We start from the raw sequence: 21,005 nt of genomic DNA, 5'->3' as shown, positions 1-21,005 counted from the left end.
CCATAGTAGGGTGGATTTGAGATTTGTACAGAATGAACAGCTGTTTCGAAGAAAAGCAATGCTGAGAGTGAAAGAGAAAAATCAAGTGTTTTTAATGAAGAGGAAGTTATATTTGTGATGTACTTATGCCAAGAGGGAGATTAGAAGACAGTGTAATCCATAATAAAGATATGTGATCTTGTATAGAAATCTGAGTACAATCGTAGGTAAACATGGCAGCAGAAGAATCCCTTTTTTTTTGTGAGATGTAAGATGGAATTGAGTTTTGGAACGATTTAAATTAACTAAGTTATATTTGCCCCACTGGAGAATTACCTACAGATCAGCATTTAAGGAACTGGTAGTGGATATTTGAGAAGTTGAAACTGTTTGTGCAGGGCAAGGTTTCTCAAACTGGAAGATGAATGCAATGTGTTATCATGAGAAAAACTATAGGTAGGTTTTCGAGTCAATGGATGAAAGTCATATATAAGAGGAAATGAGTTAGAGAAAGCGTTGAACCTTGGGGAACGTTAGTGGATAAGTTAGAAGACAAAGAGTCATCTACCATTACCTACATTGAGCAGTCAAGAGAGAAAACTAAATACCCAATTATAAAAAACAGTTGGCAATTAAAAAAAAAAAAGCAAAAAGCAAATGTTTGAGTTTCACCAAACTTTTTCATTGAATTTGTTTTTAGATGAGTAACGTAAGCCAGTATATCAAGTGGATTAACACCAACAGAATCCATATTAGCGATCGCCGATCAGATGGAAGGCAATCAAATAGATAGTGATATTTGATGAGATGAAAAGTTTCAAGGCAATTTAGGAGGTGGTGGGTGATAGATTTCTCCCTTACTTTAGAAAGAGTAGAGGTGAGTGCAATAGGATGAATTGGATAGGAGGGAATTGTCACTCTTTTTAGGAACTCAGGATTTTGCATCGACATTCACACATGAGGAGTTATTCAGCAAGGGGAATGCCAGAGGTGTATTCAACTCTGGCAGTAAGCTAGAGAATCTTGTAATAACTGAGAGTAAAGTGGAGGAGAAATTGTTGAAGATAAACACAAGAAAGGCACCTGGGGTGAATGGGATCTATCCAGTTATATTAAAGGAGGCAGCAAAGGAAGTAAGCAAACCCTTAGCCATAATTATGAGAGCTTCCTTGGACTCAGGGGAGGTACCCACAGACTGGAGATGTGTGAATGTGACCCCAATTCACAAAGGAGGATCAAAGGCTGACACAAGTAATTATAAACCTGTGAGTTTAACTTCTGTTCCAGGAAAATTAATGGAGGCACTGGTTAAAGAAGCACTGCAGGATCATCTAGACAAGACTTCAGTTATAGCTCGGACACAGCATGGTTTTGTTAAGGGGAAGTCTTGCCTGACCAATTTGATTGGATACTATGATGCAGTCAAAAAAGAACTGGATGCAGGGAATAACTTTGATATTATATACTTGGATCTTAGAAAGGATTTTGATACTGTTGCACATGGAAGACTGCTACACAAATTGGAGCAGTGTGGCACTGGAGGCAAATTTCTGCTATGGATAAAGGGGTGTTGAGGGGGAGAAGACAGAGAGTGGTAATCAATGGACACTGCTCATTGTGGACTAATGTTATTAGTGGAGTCCCTCAGGGTTCAGTGTTTGGTCCATTATTGTTTTCTGTATTTATAAATGATATTGATGATGGTATATATCAAGCTTAATGTCCAAGTTTGCAGACGATACGAAGGTTGACAGGGTTGTCAAGGACTATACTGACACTATGCTGCTGCAACAGGATCTGGAAAGGTTGAGCAGATGGGCTGAGAGGTGGCAAATGAAGTTTAACATTGACAAATGTAAAGTACTACATACGGGAAACAGCAACCCCCAGAGCAACGTATCAACTCTGTGGTACCACTGACAGTGGTAAAGAATGAAAGGGACTGGGGGTGGTTGTGCAGGCAGATATGAAGTTCTCTGAACAGTGCAGACAGGCTGCAAGAGTAACTCATGGTGTATTGTCAATGATATATAGGAATTTTTCTAGCAGGGATAAGGAGGTGATTATTCCCTTGTATAAGGCAATGGTCAGGCCACACCTGGGGTACTGTATACAGGTCTGGAGGCCTCATTTCAAGAAGGATGTAGAGCTGCTGGAACAAGTACAGAGAAGGGCAACAAGATTAGTGAATGGAACAAAGGGGTGCTCTTACGAAGAAAGGCTTAAGTTTTGCAAATTACAGTGTCTTGTGACTAGGCACCAGCGAGGTGATCTGATAGAGGTGTATAAAGCCTTGAATGGTTTGAGCATGCTCAATGCTGATGGGATTCTTCCTCTTGCTCAGAATAATCACCTGAGAGGGCATAAATTCAAATTGAGGAAAGACAAATGTAGGATAGACGTGCGGAAATTTGCCTTTAGCCAGCGGGTGGTTGGTTGGTGGAACAGACTTCCATCCCTTGTCGTGGAAGTTGATAGCCTAAATAAGTTTAAGGCTCAGCTGGACAGGTATTTTGAACGAACAGAGGGGTGAAGTGGAAGTGGTTTTTTTTTTTTTTTTTTTGGCTGATGCTGCATAAGTTTGCTTTCTTGCATCAAATGCCTCTACTAATGCTAATGCTAACTCGATGGATAAGAGAATTTTCAAGCAGAAGAACACCTGTGGCAATAATAGAGTAAAAAGTGATATAGAATAGGATAAGGTAGGAGCACAGATTTTTGAGAACAAGAAGAGAAATACCATCAGGAATTGGAGCTTTTTTGATTCCAAGAAAACTCCAGGTCCTGATACAGGTCCATGTGTTCAAAACTCATCTGATATTTTGATGGAAGACCATAGGAGGTGCTTTACCAAGATTTTGAATAGCAGGGTTAGAAGAAAAGTAGGATGCATGCAGGTCAGCTTTAACTTTAACTGAAGTGGCAATAGAACATCAGATTTTAGCAGAGGTGGGAATACAGATGGGCAAAAATTGCAATTTTGGCAAGAGACCAAAATGCTCGACTACTGTTTAGACAAGGGGTGAATTCTCTGCTCTTAGCCTGTTCAAAATCTAGTTTAGACTGATTAATAACTGCTTTACAATTGTTGCAATCTTTGGTATAGGCAGAAAATGAACCTTGAGATTTGGATACAAGCCAATTGCAATATGTAACATTCTTATCTTGAACAGTCTTAGCACATCTATTGGAAAACCAAGGTTTAGATAAATGACAATAAATACTTCTGTTCCCAATGCATCTTCAGTATACTTAAAGAAACTGTATGAACATCTCAAACCTTTTAGAAATATGAAGGATATAAATGGGTATTTTTTGAAGACACGGCTTCTATGTATTGTTGAGTCACAATATGATTACACTAAAATTCAATGTTTCACATGTGAATGAAACACCAGAGCACAAAGTCATCATTGGGGAAGACAGTATTTTGCCACTGCTGAGTTCAATGGGTTAGTTAATGTACATTTACATTTCAGGTGTATTAGATTTTTTTAAATTAAATTAAATTCATTTTTGTTCTCTTTTTGTAATTAATAGAAGAGCAAAAAGTAAATATAGTTATTTCTTTATCAATTGATAACTAAAATTATGGTGCCTCCATAGCCAGGAGCAGCAGTGCGTAGCACATGATTCTTGATTAGACCGGGGTTCAAGCCCGTGACCACCAAATACGGAGGATGCGGAAAGGTCAGGGAATGACCACCGCATATCTCCGGAGCAATATGGCCTTAGTTGCTAATGCTCCTAAAAACCAAATAACAACAACTAAAATTATAATTTTTATAGAACACTTAATAAAGCTCTATAGTTTTACATTCTCTAAACTGACCCATTCAGTTTAATTACAACTGTATAATATTTATTACTCTTCTCTCATATACTCTTTTCTAGATTATTCAAGAATATTTTAGAAATTTCTTAAATATTATGTTTTTTTTTATTTTTACATATAATAGAAAATATTTTAATAAAAATTAAAAATTGGTAAAGAAGTTGAACCAACTTCTTTTCCAATTTTATTAAAATAAATATTTTAATAAAAACTTTGAAAATTAAGAAAAATGAAACACGAAAAATTAAGAAAACATTTTTCTTAAGAAAAATTAAGAAAGATGAACTTTTAGGTGTAAGTGTATGTATCCAGTGGCGGATTTCCGCACAGGCGCACGAGGCACGCGTCCAGGGCCTCTTAAATCAAGGGGGCTTCAAATCTCAGTTCTAAAAAAAAAATAAAATTGTTTCATTTTAAATTTTTACACTCATCTTTATTACCGTTACTGAATAAAACTATAATTTAATATGAGAAGTTAGTAAACTCTTATGCGAATATCCCTACATATTATATGAAATATCTATGTGAACTAAGTGAATCTGAAGTAGAATACATATTATCATTAATGCTTAAATTAAACACTTTCAGTTTTTTCCTAGTGGAGATAATTTCACGAGTGAAGAACCCTGTGATGATATTGCTCAAGAAACAATATTAGATTTGTTTGTGGAGGCAGTTGAAAACTATTTGCAACTAATTGGGAACCAATAAGCAAGCACAGTAGTCTTTTAAAGCCTCTGAAATCACTACTTTGCTGACTCACATGTAACAGAGCATCGTCTTTTTTAATAGCTTTCGGAACTAACATTTCACTCACGAATCTGTTACAAATTACTAGAGTTTGGTGCGGTTGGTGTTTTAGTGTAGGAGTATTTTTGTTTTGTTATCAAGTAAGTATCTGTAATACCTTATGTACTGTTTATGTATTTATTGAAACTGAATTGTTTGATGAGGCGTGGCATTTATAGCAAGTGATAATTGGCAATTAATTTTTAAATTCCCAATTACCGTATTTTCCGGCTTATAAGACGCGGTTTTTTTTGTGAAGAAATACTCGGAAAATTACCCTACGTCTTGTATGGTCAATGTCAGATTAAGCCTAAAGACTACCGGCAATGCATTTTCGATAATGCAGTGCCGATAAACTGAGTTCTGAAGACTTCCCTTTGAAATTCACACCAATTTTACTTAAGATTTATCTGTTGAAATATATTTTTAATAATAATAATTATTAATTTTTAATAATTAATAATGTGGTTACAATCTATGGCAACAATACATACCAGTAATCTTTTTTTCATGGAAAATTTGTTGAAATCTGCGTGATATGAATCTCACAATCAGACGTAAGTAAAAACTTGTTTCATTTTCCCATGTGTTTGCTTCCTCTATAATATGATTTCGCGATTTTATGGTATTCCTCTATGATCTCATGCTTTTATGGTATGGCGGGCTAATTAGATTGGATCGGGATTTTTAAATTCCAACCGTCTTTTACAAAGAGAAAGTGACGCCTGTATTTGTCTTAGGGTGAGTAAGAATTTCTGTTAAGTTAATTCTGTCAGCTTTTTTCAGAAACAAACATTTCATTATTGGTTGAACATTTACCCAAGCGTATACCATTATTTTGAGAAAAATATATTACCGTATTTAATTTTATTATTATTATTTTCTTTATCAATAATTTTTTTATAAATTTCAGGACACCCTGTTATGATGCAGTTGTTGAGAAGGCATTGCTACACAATTGCCTTTAAATTACAAGTAATAGAATTTGCAAAGCAATATGGGAATCGTGCTGCTGAAAGACATTTGGACCACCTCCTACTGAGAAAATGGTACATGCCTGGCGAAAGCAAGAGGAGAAACTTCGACAAGCAATAAAGTCAAAACACAACCTTCACAAGCAAAAAGCTAGATGGGAGGAACTGGAGAATGAGATGAAGATGTGGGTTACAGATCAGAGGAGCCAAGGTATTGTGGTAACGACTAAAAATATAATTTCTGAAACTAAATTGAGGGCAGCTGCAAGAGGGCATGATGACTTTACAGGTGCTATGGGCTGGTGCTATAGATTTATGAAGAGACACGGATTAGAAATGCGAACAAGAACAAAAATAGCACAGAAAATGCCTGAGGAGTACGAAACAAAATTATTGATTTTCACTGATATATTATCAAAGTCAGAAAAGAAAATGACTTTGAACTTAGTCAAACTGCAAATATGGATGAAGTTCCATTGACATTTGACGTTCCCTCTAATAAGACAGTTGATTTTAAGGGTGCTAAATCTGTGACCATTAAAACTTCCGGCAATGAGAAATCCCATTTTACAGCAGTGCTGGCATGTTGTGCTGATGGTACCAAGTTACCACCATTACTAATATTTAAAAGGAAAACAATGACGAAAGAAAGCATTCCAGCAGGAGTTTTTATTCAAGTTCACCCCAAAGGATGGATGGATGAGCATGGAATGAGGTTTTGGCTGGAAAAGGTGTGGTCACGCCGTCCTGGTGGACTTCACAAGAAGCCGTCGCTTCTTGTGTGGGATCAGTTCCGGTCTCACCTAACTAACTGTCTTATAACTTCTCCACTAATGCCGGTGTCCCCCAAGGTTCAGTTCTTTCCCCCACTCTTTTCCTCTTGTATATCAATGACCTTCTTCCAGTGACTGGAAATCCTATCCACAGTTTTGCCGATGATAGCACATTGCATTCAACTTTCCATTTTGAGAAACCTTGTCCTGCTCAATCAGCTTCAACTTCTCGAAAATCTGCTACCAATTCCTTAATTGCCGATCTTCAGGTAATTCTCCAGTGGGGCAAAGACAACTTAGTTGATTTCAACCCTTCTAAAACTCAGTCTTGTCTTATATCTCGCAAAAAGGATTCTTCTGCTCCTATGGTTATCTTTAGTGACACTCCGATTTCTAGGCAAAATGATATATCTCTTTTGGGGATTACCCTGATTTCTAATCTCTCTTGGCACAAGCACATTACAAATATTGCTTCCTCTGCATCTAAAAAACTTGGTTTTCTCTTTCACTCTATCCGTTACTTTTCTTCCAAACAGCTGCTCACTCTGTATAAATCGCAAATCCGCCCTGCCATGGAATATTGTTCCCACATCTGGGGTGGTGCCCCCAAAATCTCTCTCAGGCTTCTTGATTCCATTCAGAAGAGGACAGTTAGGTTAATTAATGATTCATCTCTAACAGAGTCTCTCCACTCGCTTTCTCATAGATGCACTGTTTCTGCTGCATGCCTCTTCTACAGATACTTCCATGGGCACTGTTCTTCTGAATTGGCTTCTATAGTTCCCACTCTCTCTTTCAAAACAGTCCGAACATGTGCCGCCACCAGCCAACATCCATTTACTGTCCAACTTCAAACCCACAGAACCAACTTTTCATCTTCCTCATTTATTCATTCAACTGCCGTTTTCTGGAACAACCTTCCTTCATACATATTTCCTGAAAATTACAATCTACAGAAGTTCAAGTCCAATGTCAACAAATATCTTCTTTCGTCTTCTCAACCTCCAACCCAAGCACGGTACTAAGTACTATAGGTTCTAATACCTCTCGTGTTTGGGGTTCACATTAAAAAAAAAAAAAAATTGTACTAAGATAAGATTAAAGTTTAAACACGCAAATGGCTGTAATTCCTGGAGGGTTAATGGGTCAATTGTAACCCCTGGATGTATCAATAAATAAGCCTTTCAAGGACTACATGCGTGAAGAATGGAATAAATGGACGATGCTCCCACAGCATGAACTAACATCAACAGGGTGCATCAAAAGACCTACCAATGTACAGGTTTGCCAGTGGGTCAAAAATGCTTGGAATGAAATTAAAATGGAGACAATAGTATGATCGTTTAAGAAGTGTGGCATAACCAATGCTCTTGATGGCACGGAAGACAACCTTTTGTATGAGGAAACAGATTCATCTGACTCAGAGATTGCTCATAACATGAACGATGGTGACATTGAATATCTTGAATATTATGATGATTTCAGTAATGGCTTTTTGGGGTTTAAGGATAAATGAAAATGTCAGACATTTCATAATCTTTAGAACAAATAAATATTTTAAAAAATTTCTTGTTTTATGAATCGAATAAAAACTCCATGTTGTAAGTCCATTTAATAAAAAAATTTTAAAAAATAAATGTTATTTTATAAATGTTATAAGTGTTAAATGCACGTTTAAAAAATTAAACGTGCATTTAATTTATTTTTAATACCTACCCCCTGATTACGTCCCGTGTCACGCCATGTCGCCATATTTGTTTACATCAGTCGGTAAAAGATCGCTTATTAGTTTCACTGTAAACAGTATCGAAGAATAATAGAAGGGTTATTATTTTTTCCAAAATATGTGGCCAAAACTAGGGTGCGTCTTGTATGCCCGTGTGTCTTATAAGCCGGAAAATACGGTAATAAAATATGCATGAAAGAATTGCGCAACCAAAATGATTAAAACTGCAAAACCAAATCTAGAGCGTGTGCTATAGTAAAAATGTGCACGTAGGATTCACACTGTAGTGGTACTGAAAATATTTAGAGGGGGGGCCTCAAAATTGAATTGCACCTGGGGCCTCTCAAGTGCTAAATCTGCCACTGTATGTATCTCTTCACAAGCGAGACATTCATGAGTCTTATGTAACAATACATGCCAAGCATGCATGGACTATCTAAAGTCTATAATAATATTGCATTAAAACTATATTTAACCAACAAAGTTCACCCCAAAGGATGGATGGATGAGCATGGCATGAGGTTTTGGCTGGAAAAGGTGTGGTCATGCCGTACTGGTGGACTTTGCAAGAAGTCGCCGCTTCTCGTGTGGGATCAGTTTTTATTTCACACAAATTGAAAGAAAAAAAAGAAATAGATGCCAGATTTCTATTTGTTTGATGTTAATGATATTTGGAATGGTTTCACAAATATTTTTAAAGGCTTGAAAATAAAATTTCATGAAAATCTGTCTACTGGGAGTCCCTCTGCTACATGTGGTCAGATGAACAGATGAATGGACATAGTGAAGATAATAGGCGCATAACACATTTACATATTTGTGAATCTCGCAGGACACAATGAAAGCATTGATACTGCAATTTTAATTTAACAAAATCAGTTTTAAAATGGAGAATAACATATGTGAAGTGAGCGTTAGCATTTTTCAGGGAATTTATACAAAGGTTATTGTTATTGTTATTTTGGTTTTTAGGAGCATTAGCAACTAAGGCCATATTGCTCCGGGATATGTGGTGGTCATTCCCTGACCTTTCCGCATCCTCCATATTTGGTGGTGACGGGCTCGAACCCCGGTCTAATCAAGAAGCGTGTGCTACGCACTGCTGCTCCTTCCCACCTGGCTACGGAGGTGCCTTTTATACAAAGGACCCACAGTGTACTGATGTGGAATTTACTTAAAGGTGTAACTACTAGCTGGGGTAAAGGAAAGAGATTTTGCTTTTGTACAGGTGACTATAGTAGCCTCAGACAGTTTTTAAATTCTATACAGTGGGACCAACTGATGATGTTACCAACAGCAATTCTAAATGGGAGGCATTCAAAAAAGTATCTTGAAGGCTACTAAGCTTTTCGTGCCAACTAAGAAATACTGTTCAAGATTTAGGCAGAATTTCTTCTCTCCCATGAGTCTCATGTTAGAGAAGAAAAATGCATGAGATGCATATAAATTATCAGAGGACACAGGGGCCTATGGTAGACATAAACCAGTTTGTAATCAAGTCACAAAAGAGATTAGGCAGGTGAAGGCAGATTACAAGAAATCTTTAGCAAAGGACGCAAAGAAAAACAGCAAAGAGTTCTTTACTTATGTAAACTCTAGAAGGAAGGGGATGAATCAGATTGGTCCACTTGATATCGATGGTTCAACTGTTGATGATCCTGCTCAGGTAGCTAACAAACTAAATGAATATTTTGCATCTACATTCACACACATGAGGAATTCTGTAGAGAAGTGGAAGCCCGAAGTTCATCAAACTCTAATAGGGAGCTAATTGACTGTAATAACTGAGAGGAAAGTGGAGGAAAAACTGATGAAGTTAAACATAAGAAAGGCACCTGGGGTGGATGGGATCTATCTAGTTATATAAGGAAGGCAGCAAAGAAAGTAAGCAAGCCCTTAGCCATAATTATGAGAGTATCTTTGGATTCAGGCAAGATCCCCACAGACTGGAGAAGTGCAAAAAGGATCTCCCATTCACAAAAGGGGAATCAAAGGGGGACATGAGTAATTACAGACCTGTTAGTTTAACTTCTTTTCAGGTGAAAGTAATGGAGTCACTGGTTAAAGAAGCAATGTAGGATCATCTGTAGAAGATGGCAGTTATAGTTCAGACACAGCATGGGATTGTTAAGGTGAAATCTTACCTGACCAATTTGATGGGTACTACGATGTGGTCACAAAGGAAATGGATGGAAAAAATTTTTATATAACATATTGGGTTTCAGGAAAGATTTTGATACTGTTGCACATGGAAGACTAGTGCACAAACTGGAGTGGTATAGGCAGGTTGCTACAATGGAAAAAAGAGTGGCTGAGTGGCATACGACAGAGAGTGGTAATCAATGGATGATGCTCTTCGTGGACTAATGTTATTAGTGGAGTCCTCCAGGGTTCAGTGTTGGGCCACTACTGTTTTCAATATTTATCAATGATACTAACAAAGGTATAACAGGCTTAATGTCCAAGTTTGCAAAATGATACAAAGGTTGGCAGGGTTGTTAATGACAGTAAAGATGGTATGCAGCTGCAACAGTATCTAGAAAAGTTGGGCACATGGGCTGAGAGGTGGGAACTCAAGTTTGACATTGAAAATGCATAGTACTGCATATTGGTAGAAGTAACCCGAGAGTAACATACCAACTGTGTGGTACCATACTGATGGTAGTGGAGAATGAAAAAGACTTGGGGGTAACTGGGTCATCAGATATGAAGTTTTCAGTGCAGTGCAGACAGGTTGCCAAGGTAACTCACAGCACTTTGTCAATGATAAATAGGAACTTTGCTAGAGGGATAAGGAGGTGATTCTCCCTTTGTATAAGGCAATGGTCAGGCTACACCTTGGGTACTGCATACAGGTCTGGAGGCCTTATTTTAGGAAGGATGTAGAGCATCTGGATCGAGTACAGAGAAGGGCAACGAGATTGGTGAGGGGAACAAAGGGGTGCTCTTAACAAGAAAGGCTTAAGTTCTGAAAATCACAGCATCTGAAGACTAGGCACCTGTGAGGTGATCTGATTGAAGTGTTTAAGGCCTTGAACAGTTTAAGCAAGCTCAATGCTGATAGGATTCTTCCTCTTGCTCAGATTATGCACTTGAGGGGGCATAAATTCAAATTGAGGAAAGATAGTTGCAGAATAGATGTGTGGAAATTTGCCTTTAGCCAGTTGATTGCTGGAACAAACTTCCATCTGTCGCTGTGGAAGTTGATAGCTTAAATAAATTCAAGGAAACACTGGACAAACTTTTGGAGTAAATGAGAAGTGTTTTTTTTTTTTCCTTTTTTGGCGATGTTGTATAAGCTTGCTTTCTTGCATCATATGCCCCTCTAATGCTAATGCTGTTAATGATTTAATTTAATTTGCTCTAATAAATTGATTGCTTTAATGGGAAAAATTATTTTAAAAATCACTTGAAGTTTTAGAGGCAGTGAGTTCTAATTTTTGCAAAGTATGGGAATTGCATCTATGAAGGTGAATTGAAAGTTATTTCTATATTTGAAGCACATATATTTTGTAAACGTACTTTGAATGTGTCAAAGTTTTTAATAGGATATTTCTCACTAGGGGGAACAATTTTATTCCAATGTCAAGTATTGGGGGAATTCACTGTCTTGCAGAAAGTGAAAAGAATTTTATTAGAGAGAAAGGTTTACTGAATATCATGATCATGCCTTAAGTCTTTGAAGCCCAAGATATTATACTGTTTATATATGGACCTCCATCTGTCCATCTGGAAGCTTATATGAACAATATAATCAATATAAATAAAAACAATGTAAACTTCTGAGAATGCCTAGTTCAGTGGTGTGTTGCATACACCTTAGAGTTTCATTCATTTTACCTGTAAATATAGGAAAATTGGAAGTTCAGAGTTTAGAATTGTGAAATCTAAATATATAAGTGGTTTTCTGTGAACCAGTCAATGATATTGATATAGTCAATCATATTGTATCAAGAGACCTTTTCAAGAGTAAACAACAACCATCAAAAGTAGACAAAAGCTGTTTAAAAGAATAAGAGTAATTTGTTATCTCAGCATTTTTATCATTTCATTTAAATTTTATCTTTTCATTTTAAACTGTCGCAAGGCATCTTGTTTGATATGGATATTAATACAAATTCTCAATGCAATTAAAAATTTACATTTGTGCACCTTTTCTAATCATCTCTTTCAAGCATAACAAGTGAACTGAAAGGAGACATTTACTTCCTTTCTTTTCATTATTCTAATAAACTGCATAAATAAAATGTGTGTATACATATGACCACATCTGGATACAAGAAACTTAATAAAATTATCCTACATGTGCCATGTTAATTAAAATAAACTCACAGCATATTGATTGATCTTCATCAGAGTTATCTCCACAGTCATCTTCAAAGTCACATCTCCATCGTAATGGAATGCATCGCTTATTTTTGCATTGAAAATCTCCAGTTTGATGACACTGTGGGCAGAAATCTGGATTTGTTTCATCAGAATTATCCCTACAATCATTTTTACCATCACAGAATAGCCAACTTGGAATACACCGATAATTACCATGAGTGGGACATTTTTGCCATCCTGTGGTACAATTACGATTTCCTGTGATAAAAAAAAAGAAGAAAAAAAGGAATAACAGAGAACCATATACTTTTGTTTATAATTTTGGATAATATAAAATAAAATTGAATAAAAATACTCAATAAAAGCATAATATAATACTGGATAAATAAGTACTAATTACAATCTGGCTAATTAATTAATAGGCACTCAACAGGGACCAACACCCATCAATGTACAAGTAAAAGTAATTAGTAAAACTATTATCTGTTTCTATGTCCCATTTTCTATCTTGGCCTAATTAAAAATGATTCACAGTATGGCAATGGATACTGGTTGAAGGTGCTTAGAGGCAGAGAGGCAGTATATGTAAAATTATAGACAAAACAGCATCTCATAAAACTGCAAAATATTAAAATGTAAATTGCAGTTATGTAATGTTTAATTAAATAATGGCATTAGAAATCAAAAACGGGAAGACTATGATAAAAATTATTATATTAATGTGTTTTTAGATATATATATATATACACAGCATAATTACAAAGTGTTTGTGGCTTTACAACTTTAAATATTTATAATAATTTTATTTTTCACATGAAGGAAAAACAAATATAACATGACAACAAAGAAAAATACTAACTTTATAGATACCAAGATGCTCAACATAAGCAATGGAGATGATGCAGTAGGCATCTCGACAAAATTCAAATTCTTTCCCACATTTACACTTTTTTTTTTTTTTTTTTTCAGGAGCATTAGCAACTAAGGCCATATTGCTCCGGGGATATGCGGTGGTCATTCCCTGACCTTTCCGCATCCTCCGTATTTGGTGGCTCACGGGCTCAAACCCAGGTCTAATTAAGAAGCATGTGCTACGCACTGCTGCTCCTGCCCACCTGGCTACGGAGGCACCACACTTACACTGGTGTTCAAAGAAAGTGCATCACCTTAAAATTGTAATTTTCATCTGAATAACGTAAGTATATGGCAATATTTCTTACAGATTGCATCAGATAAGATTGACACGCGTAGGTGATGACGTAATATTGCATCAGCTGTTACTTTCAGCTATATAAGCATGCTCTGCAAGAGTTGCAGTCATTACTTGCTGGTGTCAGAATGGTGAGTTATGTGCAGTTGATGCCACGAAGAAAGAGTGCTATTGTTGCTTTACGTAAGGAAGGATGTTCTTCCCATCATATTGCTTATAGAGTGTCTTATAATCAGTCGACAGTGAGTAGATTTCTTTCCAAACTCAAGAATACTGGTTCTGCTGATAGGAAAAAAGGAACCGGACCCAAACGAGTCTCTATGCCAAAACAAGACCGTGTTTTGAAGCACTTATGCCTTAAAAACCATAAAGCTTCTTCGTCTGACCTGAAAAGAGAATGGAAAGAACATACAGGAGTGGTAGCAAGTGCAGTAACAGTCAGAAGACGCCTCTTCAAAAATGGACTTGTCATCCTAAGAAGCCTCCTCCTCACAAAAAATGAAAAAGGTCCCATTAATTTGGTGTAAGGAGCATGTCAAATGGACTCCCGAGCAGTGGAAGTCAGTTATTTTCTCGGATGAGAAGAAAAATACCATCCAGACTGTATGGTGTCCACAGTGAAATTCCCTACCAGACTGTATGGTGTCCACAGTGAAATTCCCTACTACTGATATGGAGTGCATTTCGTATCGTGGAGTAGTTCATCTGCAGTTTATAAAGGGTTCCGTAAATGCCAATGGATACCTGTCTATATAGGAAGGCAAATTACTGCCAACCATTAGAGACCATTTCAATCTGCCAAGTAACTGCATCTTTCAGGATGATGCTGCTCCTTGTCATTGGGCGAAAAGTGTAAGCAGGCACTTTTGTAGTTACTTTAGTTCCATTTCTTCATTAGAGGTTCGACAGTAATGTGTTTACATTTGTTACAGGTGAAAAAATGGTTGGAAGAATGGTCCATTACAACTGTTAGCTGGCCAGGAAACAGCTCGGACCTGAATCCTCTAGAGAACTGTCGCCATTGTGTGGAATCTGCATTTTCCAGAAAGAAACCAAAGACCCTTCGTGTACTTGAGGAAGCCATAATTCGTGTTTGGAACCATGAACTATCAGTTGATTATCTTCAGAAATTGATCTTGTCAATGCCTCGATGATGTGCTGCTGTCATCAGGGCCAAAGGCGCAACTAAATATTAGTTTGCACCTGCAAACTAATACTGATGCAAACTGAGGGGCTTCTGATAATATTTCAGCCATAATTGTTGTGTTTACCGAAACTGTTGTATAAAGGTTGCAAATGTTCATTTTGGAATATTTTGAGAGCACCAGTCAAATATTACTTAGCTTTGCCTTAACCATTAATAAATATCTTTTGTTTATACAGTCGATTCCGGTTATTTGGGACACATCAGGACTAGTGCATTTTGGCCCGATTAAGCGGCTGCCCCAATTATCCGAAGTTTTACGTAAATAGTTAAAAATACAATGGACCCCCGCTTTACATTTGGTTCTCTGTACAATCAAATCACGTTACGATAGACTCACAATAGTAAAGTACTGTTCACTATATGACGTGTAGTAAGCACCGGTTATTGTGATCACATTTGTAAATTGAATTTTAATTCTATTAAACAGCGATTCTAATTAGCGAAAACAGGAGGAATATTATCCACAGGCTATAAAAGTAAAGATATATTAAGCACAAATTTACCCTTTATTACCTTAACAATTGAAAATTAAATGATACGTGAAATAGTTGACATTTCTGTTCACTGACATTTTTGGGTTGGGGTTAAAATTTAAAACAGTAAAAAGATAAGCAATCAATAATAAAGAACATGGCATGCACAAATTGCAACACGATACATGCAAGTGAAAACGGAGTAACAAGTTAGGGAGCTTTAAAAATAGGAATGAAGAGAAGATTCTGAAAATAAATTTTTTTATATGGTTGAAGATTTCATGGAAGTGTAAACAAATTTCACCATAATAACCCACAGAATTTCAGCTGTTGGTATTATCGCAAATTCAATAAGATCGAGTTTACTATCTGTTTATGATAAATTGCACTAACAAAAAAGCCCAATAATCAGATGACTGCTAATTGTTTTTATTGTTTTATGGTTGTGACCGCCAGAAATCTGACCGAACCACGTGGTACAGTCAGAGACAATTGTAGGGTAATCTCCAGTGCTGCAGTCTCCTGCCCCGATTAAATGGCATGTTGTCCCAATTAAGCAAAGTAAACCCTCGCTATTTTCTCGATTGGGTTCTGTTTTTTAAGATGTGCCTCAAATAAATGGCTGCCCCGATTAACAGGTGGCCCAAATAATCGGAATCTACTGTATTTCTATTTGTGATGTTAATCATTAATGTAACATACCATCGCGAAAAAGGGCTAGAAATGTGAAATTCCTAGGTGATGCACTTTCTTTGAACACCAGTGTATATTAAGAGTTACTGGACAATAATGACAGTAATCCTGTATTTACTGATGGACTGTGATAATGCCAGGTGATAAATCGCATCTTTATGGAAATAAAGATATAGTTTACAACTTTTCTCTATAGAAGAAAATTGGTCTGGTAAGCAAGGAAGCCTTTTAAAGAGACTGCCAAAGCAATGCAGAAGCTTTAAAAGTGTTGACTTAGGCAAACTCTCACTGGTTTGTCCCCCTTGTGCATCTTGTTGAAAAATAATTGAAAAATATAGTTAGAGAAGGACCTTAATAGAAAAATAATTCTTTATAATATATTGTTGTTAATAATTTTTGGTAATGGACAGTTAGCATCAGTATTAGAAATGATATTAGCAATAACAATGCAAGGAAGCAAACTATGTAGTACTACTACCACTCTCATTTTTTCTCATTTCATTTACCTATTTCTTTCAAGTATTTCTCCAATAATCAATCAATCTTAAATTTACTAAAGGAAAATTTGTGGACCTCTATTCTTCAGTTATCCTTTCTCAATTTAAATTTATGCCCCTTGTGCATGTTATATGACTATGTGCATAGATAAGTGTAAAGATACTTCTGCATTTTGTTTATTCAACCCTTTTAAGGCTTTAAATGTCTCAATCAAGTCACACTGCAGATACATTTCAAACACTGGAACTTACAGAACTCTCTTGATATGAAACTTTAGCAACTAAGGCAAGGATATTGACCTCCTAACCCAGTAGCATCCCTAGCAAGTTTGTGTTGCAAGCAATCAACTAGATGATCCAAGGAGTGACTGATAATAGGCAAGTGTCCAGTCCATAGGTTCCAGTTTACATCTTGACAATTGGCCTCCACAGTATGAAAACTTGAGTATTAATATTAAAAGTGACAAAATGATGCTTATATAGCGTCGGAAAAAATAAAATTAAATAAATTATCCACTTCATTTGCCCATCCATTCTAATAATTTGTCCAATCTTCTTTAAATTTACCCACACCACATATTTCCACAATACCAGAGGGAAGTTTGTTCCAAGAAGAAACTCTGGGCAAAAACAATTCTTTGCATATCTAAAGAGTAAAGATGACATCAGCATTTACCAGGATTATATTTATTGTATTCAAATTTTATACCCATGTAACCATATCGGGAACACATAAAAGTACAGCAGACTCTCAATTAACCGGGACACTTTAAGATTCCAAAAAAAAAAAAAAAAAAAAGCAGAAATCATAAAATTCAAGTAATAACTAGAATAGGTATAAACAGATGTTTTGCAAGTCTTAAGTAAATAAACGACAAGAAGCGGTGTTATAAGTTGTCATTGGGAGATTAGTGTACCTATTATCTTGCAATCCCCGCTCAAAAAAAAAAAGATACCAAATGTTTAGTTTGTTTTAGTGCATTGCATCGATTGTTGTGTTCCGTCGCACCGCAAAAGGACAAATTTTGTTTTGGTATTCATGTCAGGGATGTCGGAATTTTTTTTTTTTTTTATAGTAACTATTTTTTTTTTTTTTTTTTTGTTTAGAAATCGTGAAAATGATGGGCAAATGGAAGAGTTGTGCTTTCGATTACACAAAAACTTGAAATTATTCAAAAGTTTGAAAACAGTGCATCCGCTAAATCTCTAAAGAACCATTATAATGTTGATGACCAAACCATACGTGACATTGTAAACAATAAAGGGAAGCTATTAGATTTAAAATCGACATTGTAAAAAATAAACGGAAGCATCGTATTGGACATGCGAGTAGTGCGTGGTAAGTTTTTTTTTCCATTTTTTATCTATTGCCATACTTTTTATGTACATTGCTAGAACATTTTTCGATACAATAAGTCCCCGACTTATGTAGCTTTTGACTTACGTTACGTTATTTATATATTTTTTACGACTGAAGATTTCAGTGAAGGGGACACACACTTCACCATAATAAAGTAAAAAACCACAGAATTCCAGCTATCAGTAGTATCACAAATGTAATAAGATTGAGTTTACTACCCTTTTTAATTATATGCTTGTTTGTTTGTTATTTGGTTTTTAGGAGCATTAGCAACTAAGGCCATATTGCTCCGGGATATGCGGTGGTCATTTCCTGACCTTTCCGCATCCTCCGTATTTGGTGGCGACACGCTCGAACCCTGGTCTAATCAAGAAGCGTGTGCTACGCACTGCTGCTCCTTCCCACCTGGCTACGGAGGCGCCCTTAATTATATGCACTAACAGAAAAGCCCAGTAACCCGGAAAGTGCAAATTGTTTTTATTGTTTTATGGTAGTGACCTCCAGAAAGGTGTTTTAGTAAAATGCAAGCTCACGTGTAGTGATAATAGTGAGTTTGCCTTAACCCTGTGAAGTTCTTTACAGAAAATTTAATTTTGACCATTATCACGGTGCTGACTAGCGGTACTAGTAAATCTATCCAGAAAAGGAAAGTGATCGAGTTGGATCAGAAAATTAAAATAATAAGGATGTATGAAAATGGCCAAACATTAAAAAGTATCACGCAGAATTCAGATTTGTCGTGGCAACAGTGAACACAAAGGAGAAAGACAAAGTGGTGAAGTGATCGGCACCAATGAAGGTCAACTATAATAATAACCAAGGCTACGAAATACATATCAGTTTTTGCAGTTCAATAACATGCGTTTTTTTCCCTTCCTTTTATGTTTTCTTTTCTTATGTGCCACTCCGGCTACTTCACCGCTCTCCCCAGTTAAAGTTTTTAATTGAACTAATTAAAAATATATAACTATTTTTCTTCATTATTCTGAGGATATGTGTTTTTTTTTATAATTTTGGCATATCAGGGATATAGCAGCAATATTTTATTAATCATTCCTGAGTTACGTAAAACTTGACTTACGTAATAAGTCCTGGAACATATCTCTTTCCTATGTCGGGGACTTACTGTATTTTTGGATTAACCAGGAAATCGATTATCCGGGAATATTTTTTTACCATCTGTCCCAGAAAATTGAGAGTCTACTGTACTTGTATTACCCCTATTAGTTTTTAAGTTGCTTTTCTGCTGAGCTGGTGACTGGAGTAACTTCCGAATCCTCATTTAAAAGTAGTGCAGAAATCTTTGACCATACCAGTAACTTATATCTCCATCACCTCATTCTCTATATCTAGTTAGCAGTTTCTTTGTACACTTTGTATCCTTCTTTGATATCAGTGCAGACTCTTGTACCTCCTCTGTGTAAGTGAAGTCCATCTTTACCAAATTCTTTTTACCAATTAAAGCAGGTCATGCTGAAAAACATTTTTCCCTGATATGCCTTACAAAGACTTTCATGTAGAGAGTTAATCAAAAGCGCACATCATATAACTTCTGTCATGTCTGCGCAGAATTACACAGAGTTAGATTTTTTGACTAATCATGGTATTTTTCTAGCATGATCTTCCATTCTGAGGACTTGTTCTCATTTCAATTTTGTTTTAAGTCTTGATTCCCACATGGATAACCATATAAGTCTTTTATTAATTTTAAGAACTGACAACTGGTAAACAACACCAAATCTTGAATCTGGCAGACATATTTTGTTCTGTTCCCACTGTCTTTATTACAGAAAATATTTCTAGTTTCCCTAACAACTGTGTCTCCCACTAAAATTTCCTCATTTGGAACCAAAGCAGTTGATGCCTGATGAGCCATCCTTGGGAATGAATCACTGAGGAATGAATGAACCACTTAGCATAATATTGGACACCAGAGTAACTTCCAAGTCCCTGTATTTATTACCCCCCCCCCCCAGTTTTTCTTTCTTAGAAACTCATTCTCAACTAATGGTATGACAAGTTTTGACTTCACATCATTGCATTCCCTACATCTAGAATACAGAAATACATTACCATTAGCTGGAGAAAGCTTTGCATACATTCTATAGAAAACTCAGAAGTTAGTCACTGGAAGCAGTTCTCGCCCTTAATAATATTATCCTCAGTCAGGCTATATTTATCTTTTATAGTGAAAACTATATTGATTGCTAGACAAAATTAAATTGAAACTGCACGAATATCATAAAATATTCAATAAAACACTAATTATAATATTATGAAGTACTTTTAAAAATATCCTACACTACAATTTTAAATACAGAACTGCATATTAATCATAAGATATCATCAATTATCAATTTAACCTAATGATTATTGCAACATTTGATGGTGCTCATTATTAACTTTTAAATCACTGCTTTTTGACTTAGCACTCTGAAGGCAAAGTATATAACACATTATATATAGCTATTAAAAAAGTAAAATTAAAGAACATGCATGCACACACACACACACGCACACACACACGCACACGCACGCACGCACGCACGCACGCACGCACGCACGCACGCACGCACGCACGCACGCACGCACGCACACACACACACACACACACACACACACACACACACACACACACACACACACACACACACACACACACACACACACACACACACACACACACACACACACACAATATGCCAAAGTAGAATTAAAAAAAGCTAGCAGGTATTTCACTGCCTCCTCCTCCTCTATTTCATCAAAAAAGATATAAAATATCATTAAAAAACAATAATGCTACAATTGTAACTGAAGTTACTGTCTAAATTAAATTTCACTTACTGCATCTGTGTGCTGGTTCATCTGAATTGTCACCACAGTCATCATCAAAGTCACAAAACCAAAGTTTTGGAATACATTTACCATTATTGCAACGGAATTGTGTTTCATGATCACACACTCGTTTTTCTGTGAAAGATATTTTAAGACACAACTTATTAAAGGATGTTAAGATATATAAAAAGATCTATACAGTAGAGAAATCAATTTATAAATTAATGGAATAATTAATTTGGAAGTCTATATAAAATAGATGCACGATCTCATGTGACTGTAGTAGCAAAACAATTAATACATAAGGGGATGATCATTTAATTTG

The 21,005-nt window shown here is 36.1% G+C and overlaps 1 protein-coding gene across 1 annotated transcript in view; it reads right to left on the bottom strand.

Moving 5' to 3' along the window:
• The window catches only part of mgl (low-density lipoprotein receptor-related protein megalin), a 1,043,262-nt gene that overhangs the window by 189,046 nt on the left and 833,211 nt on the right, over positions 1-21,005 (bottom strand). Inside the window, exons 62-63 of the mRNA XM_090381453.1 lie at positions 20,690-20,815; positions 12,409-12,663 (exon numbers count right to left, since the gene is read on the bottom strand). Coding sequence (XP_090237579.1) covers positions 12,409-12,663; positions 20,690-20,815 — 381 coding nt within the window. The remainder of the gene's footprint in view (positions 1-12,408; positions 12,664-20,689; positions 20,816-21,005) is intronic.

This window comes from Mastigoproctus giganteus, chromosome 9 (genome assembly GCF_048544385.1).
Source record: "Mastigoproctus giganteus isolate SK-2022 chromosome 9, ASM4854438v1, whole genome shotgun sequence".
Taxonomy (NCBI): domain Eukaryota; kingdom Metazoa; phylum Arthropoda; class Arachnida; order Uropygi; family Thelyphonidae; genus Mastigoproctus; species Mastigoproctus giganteus.
This window is presented reverse-complemented; position numbering and strand designations above follow the sequence as displayed.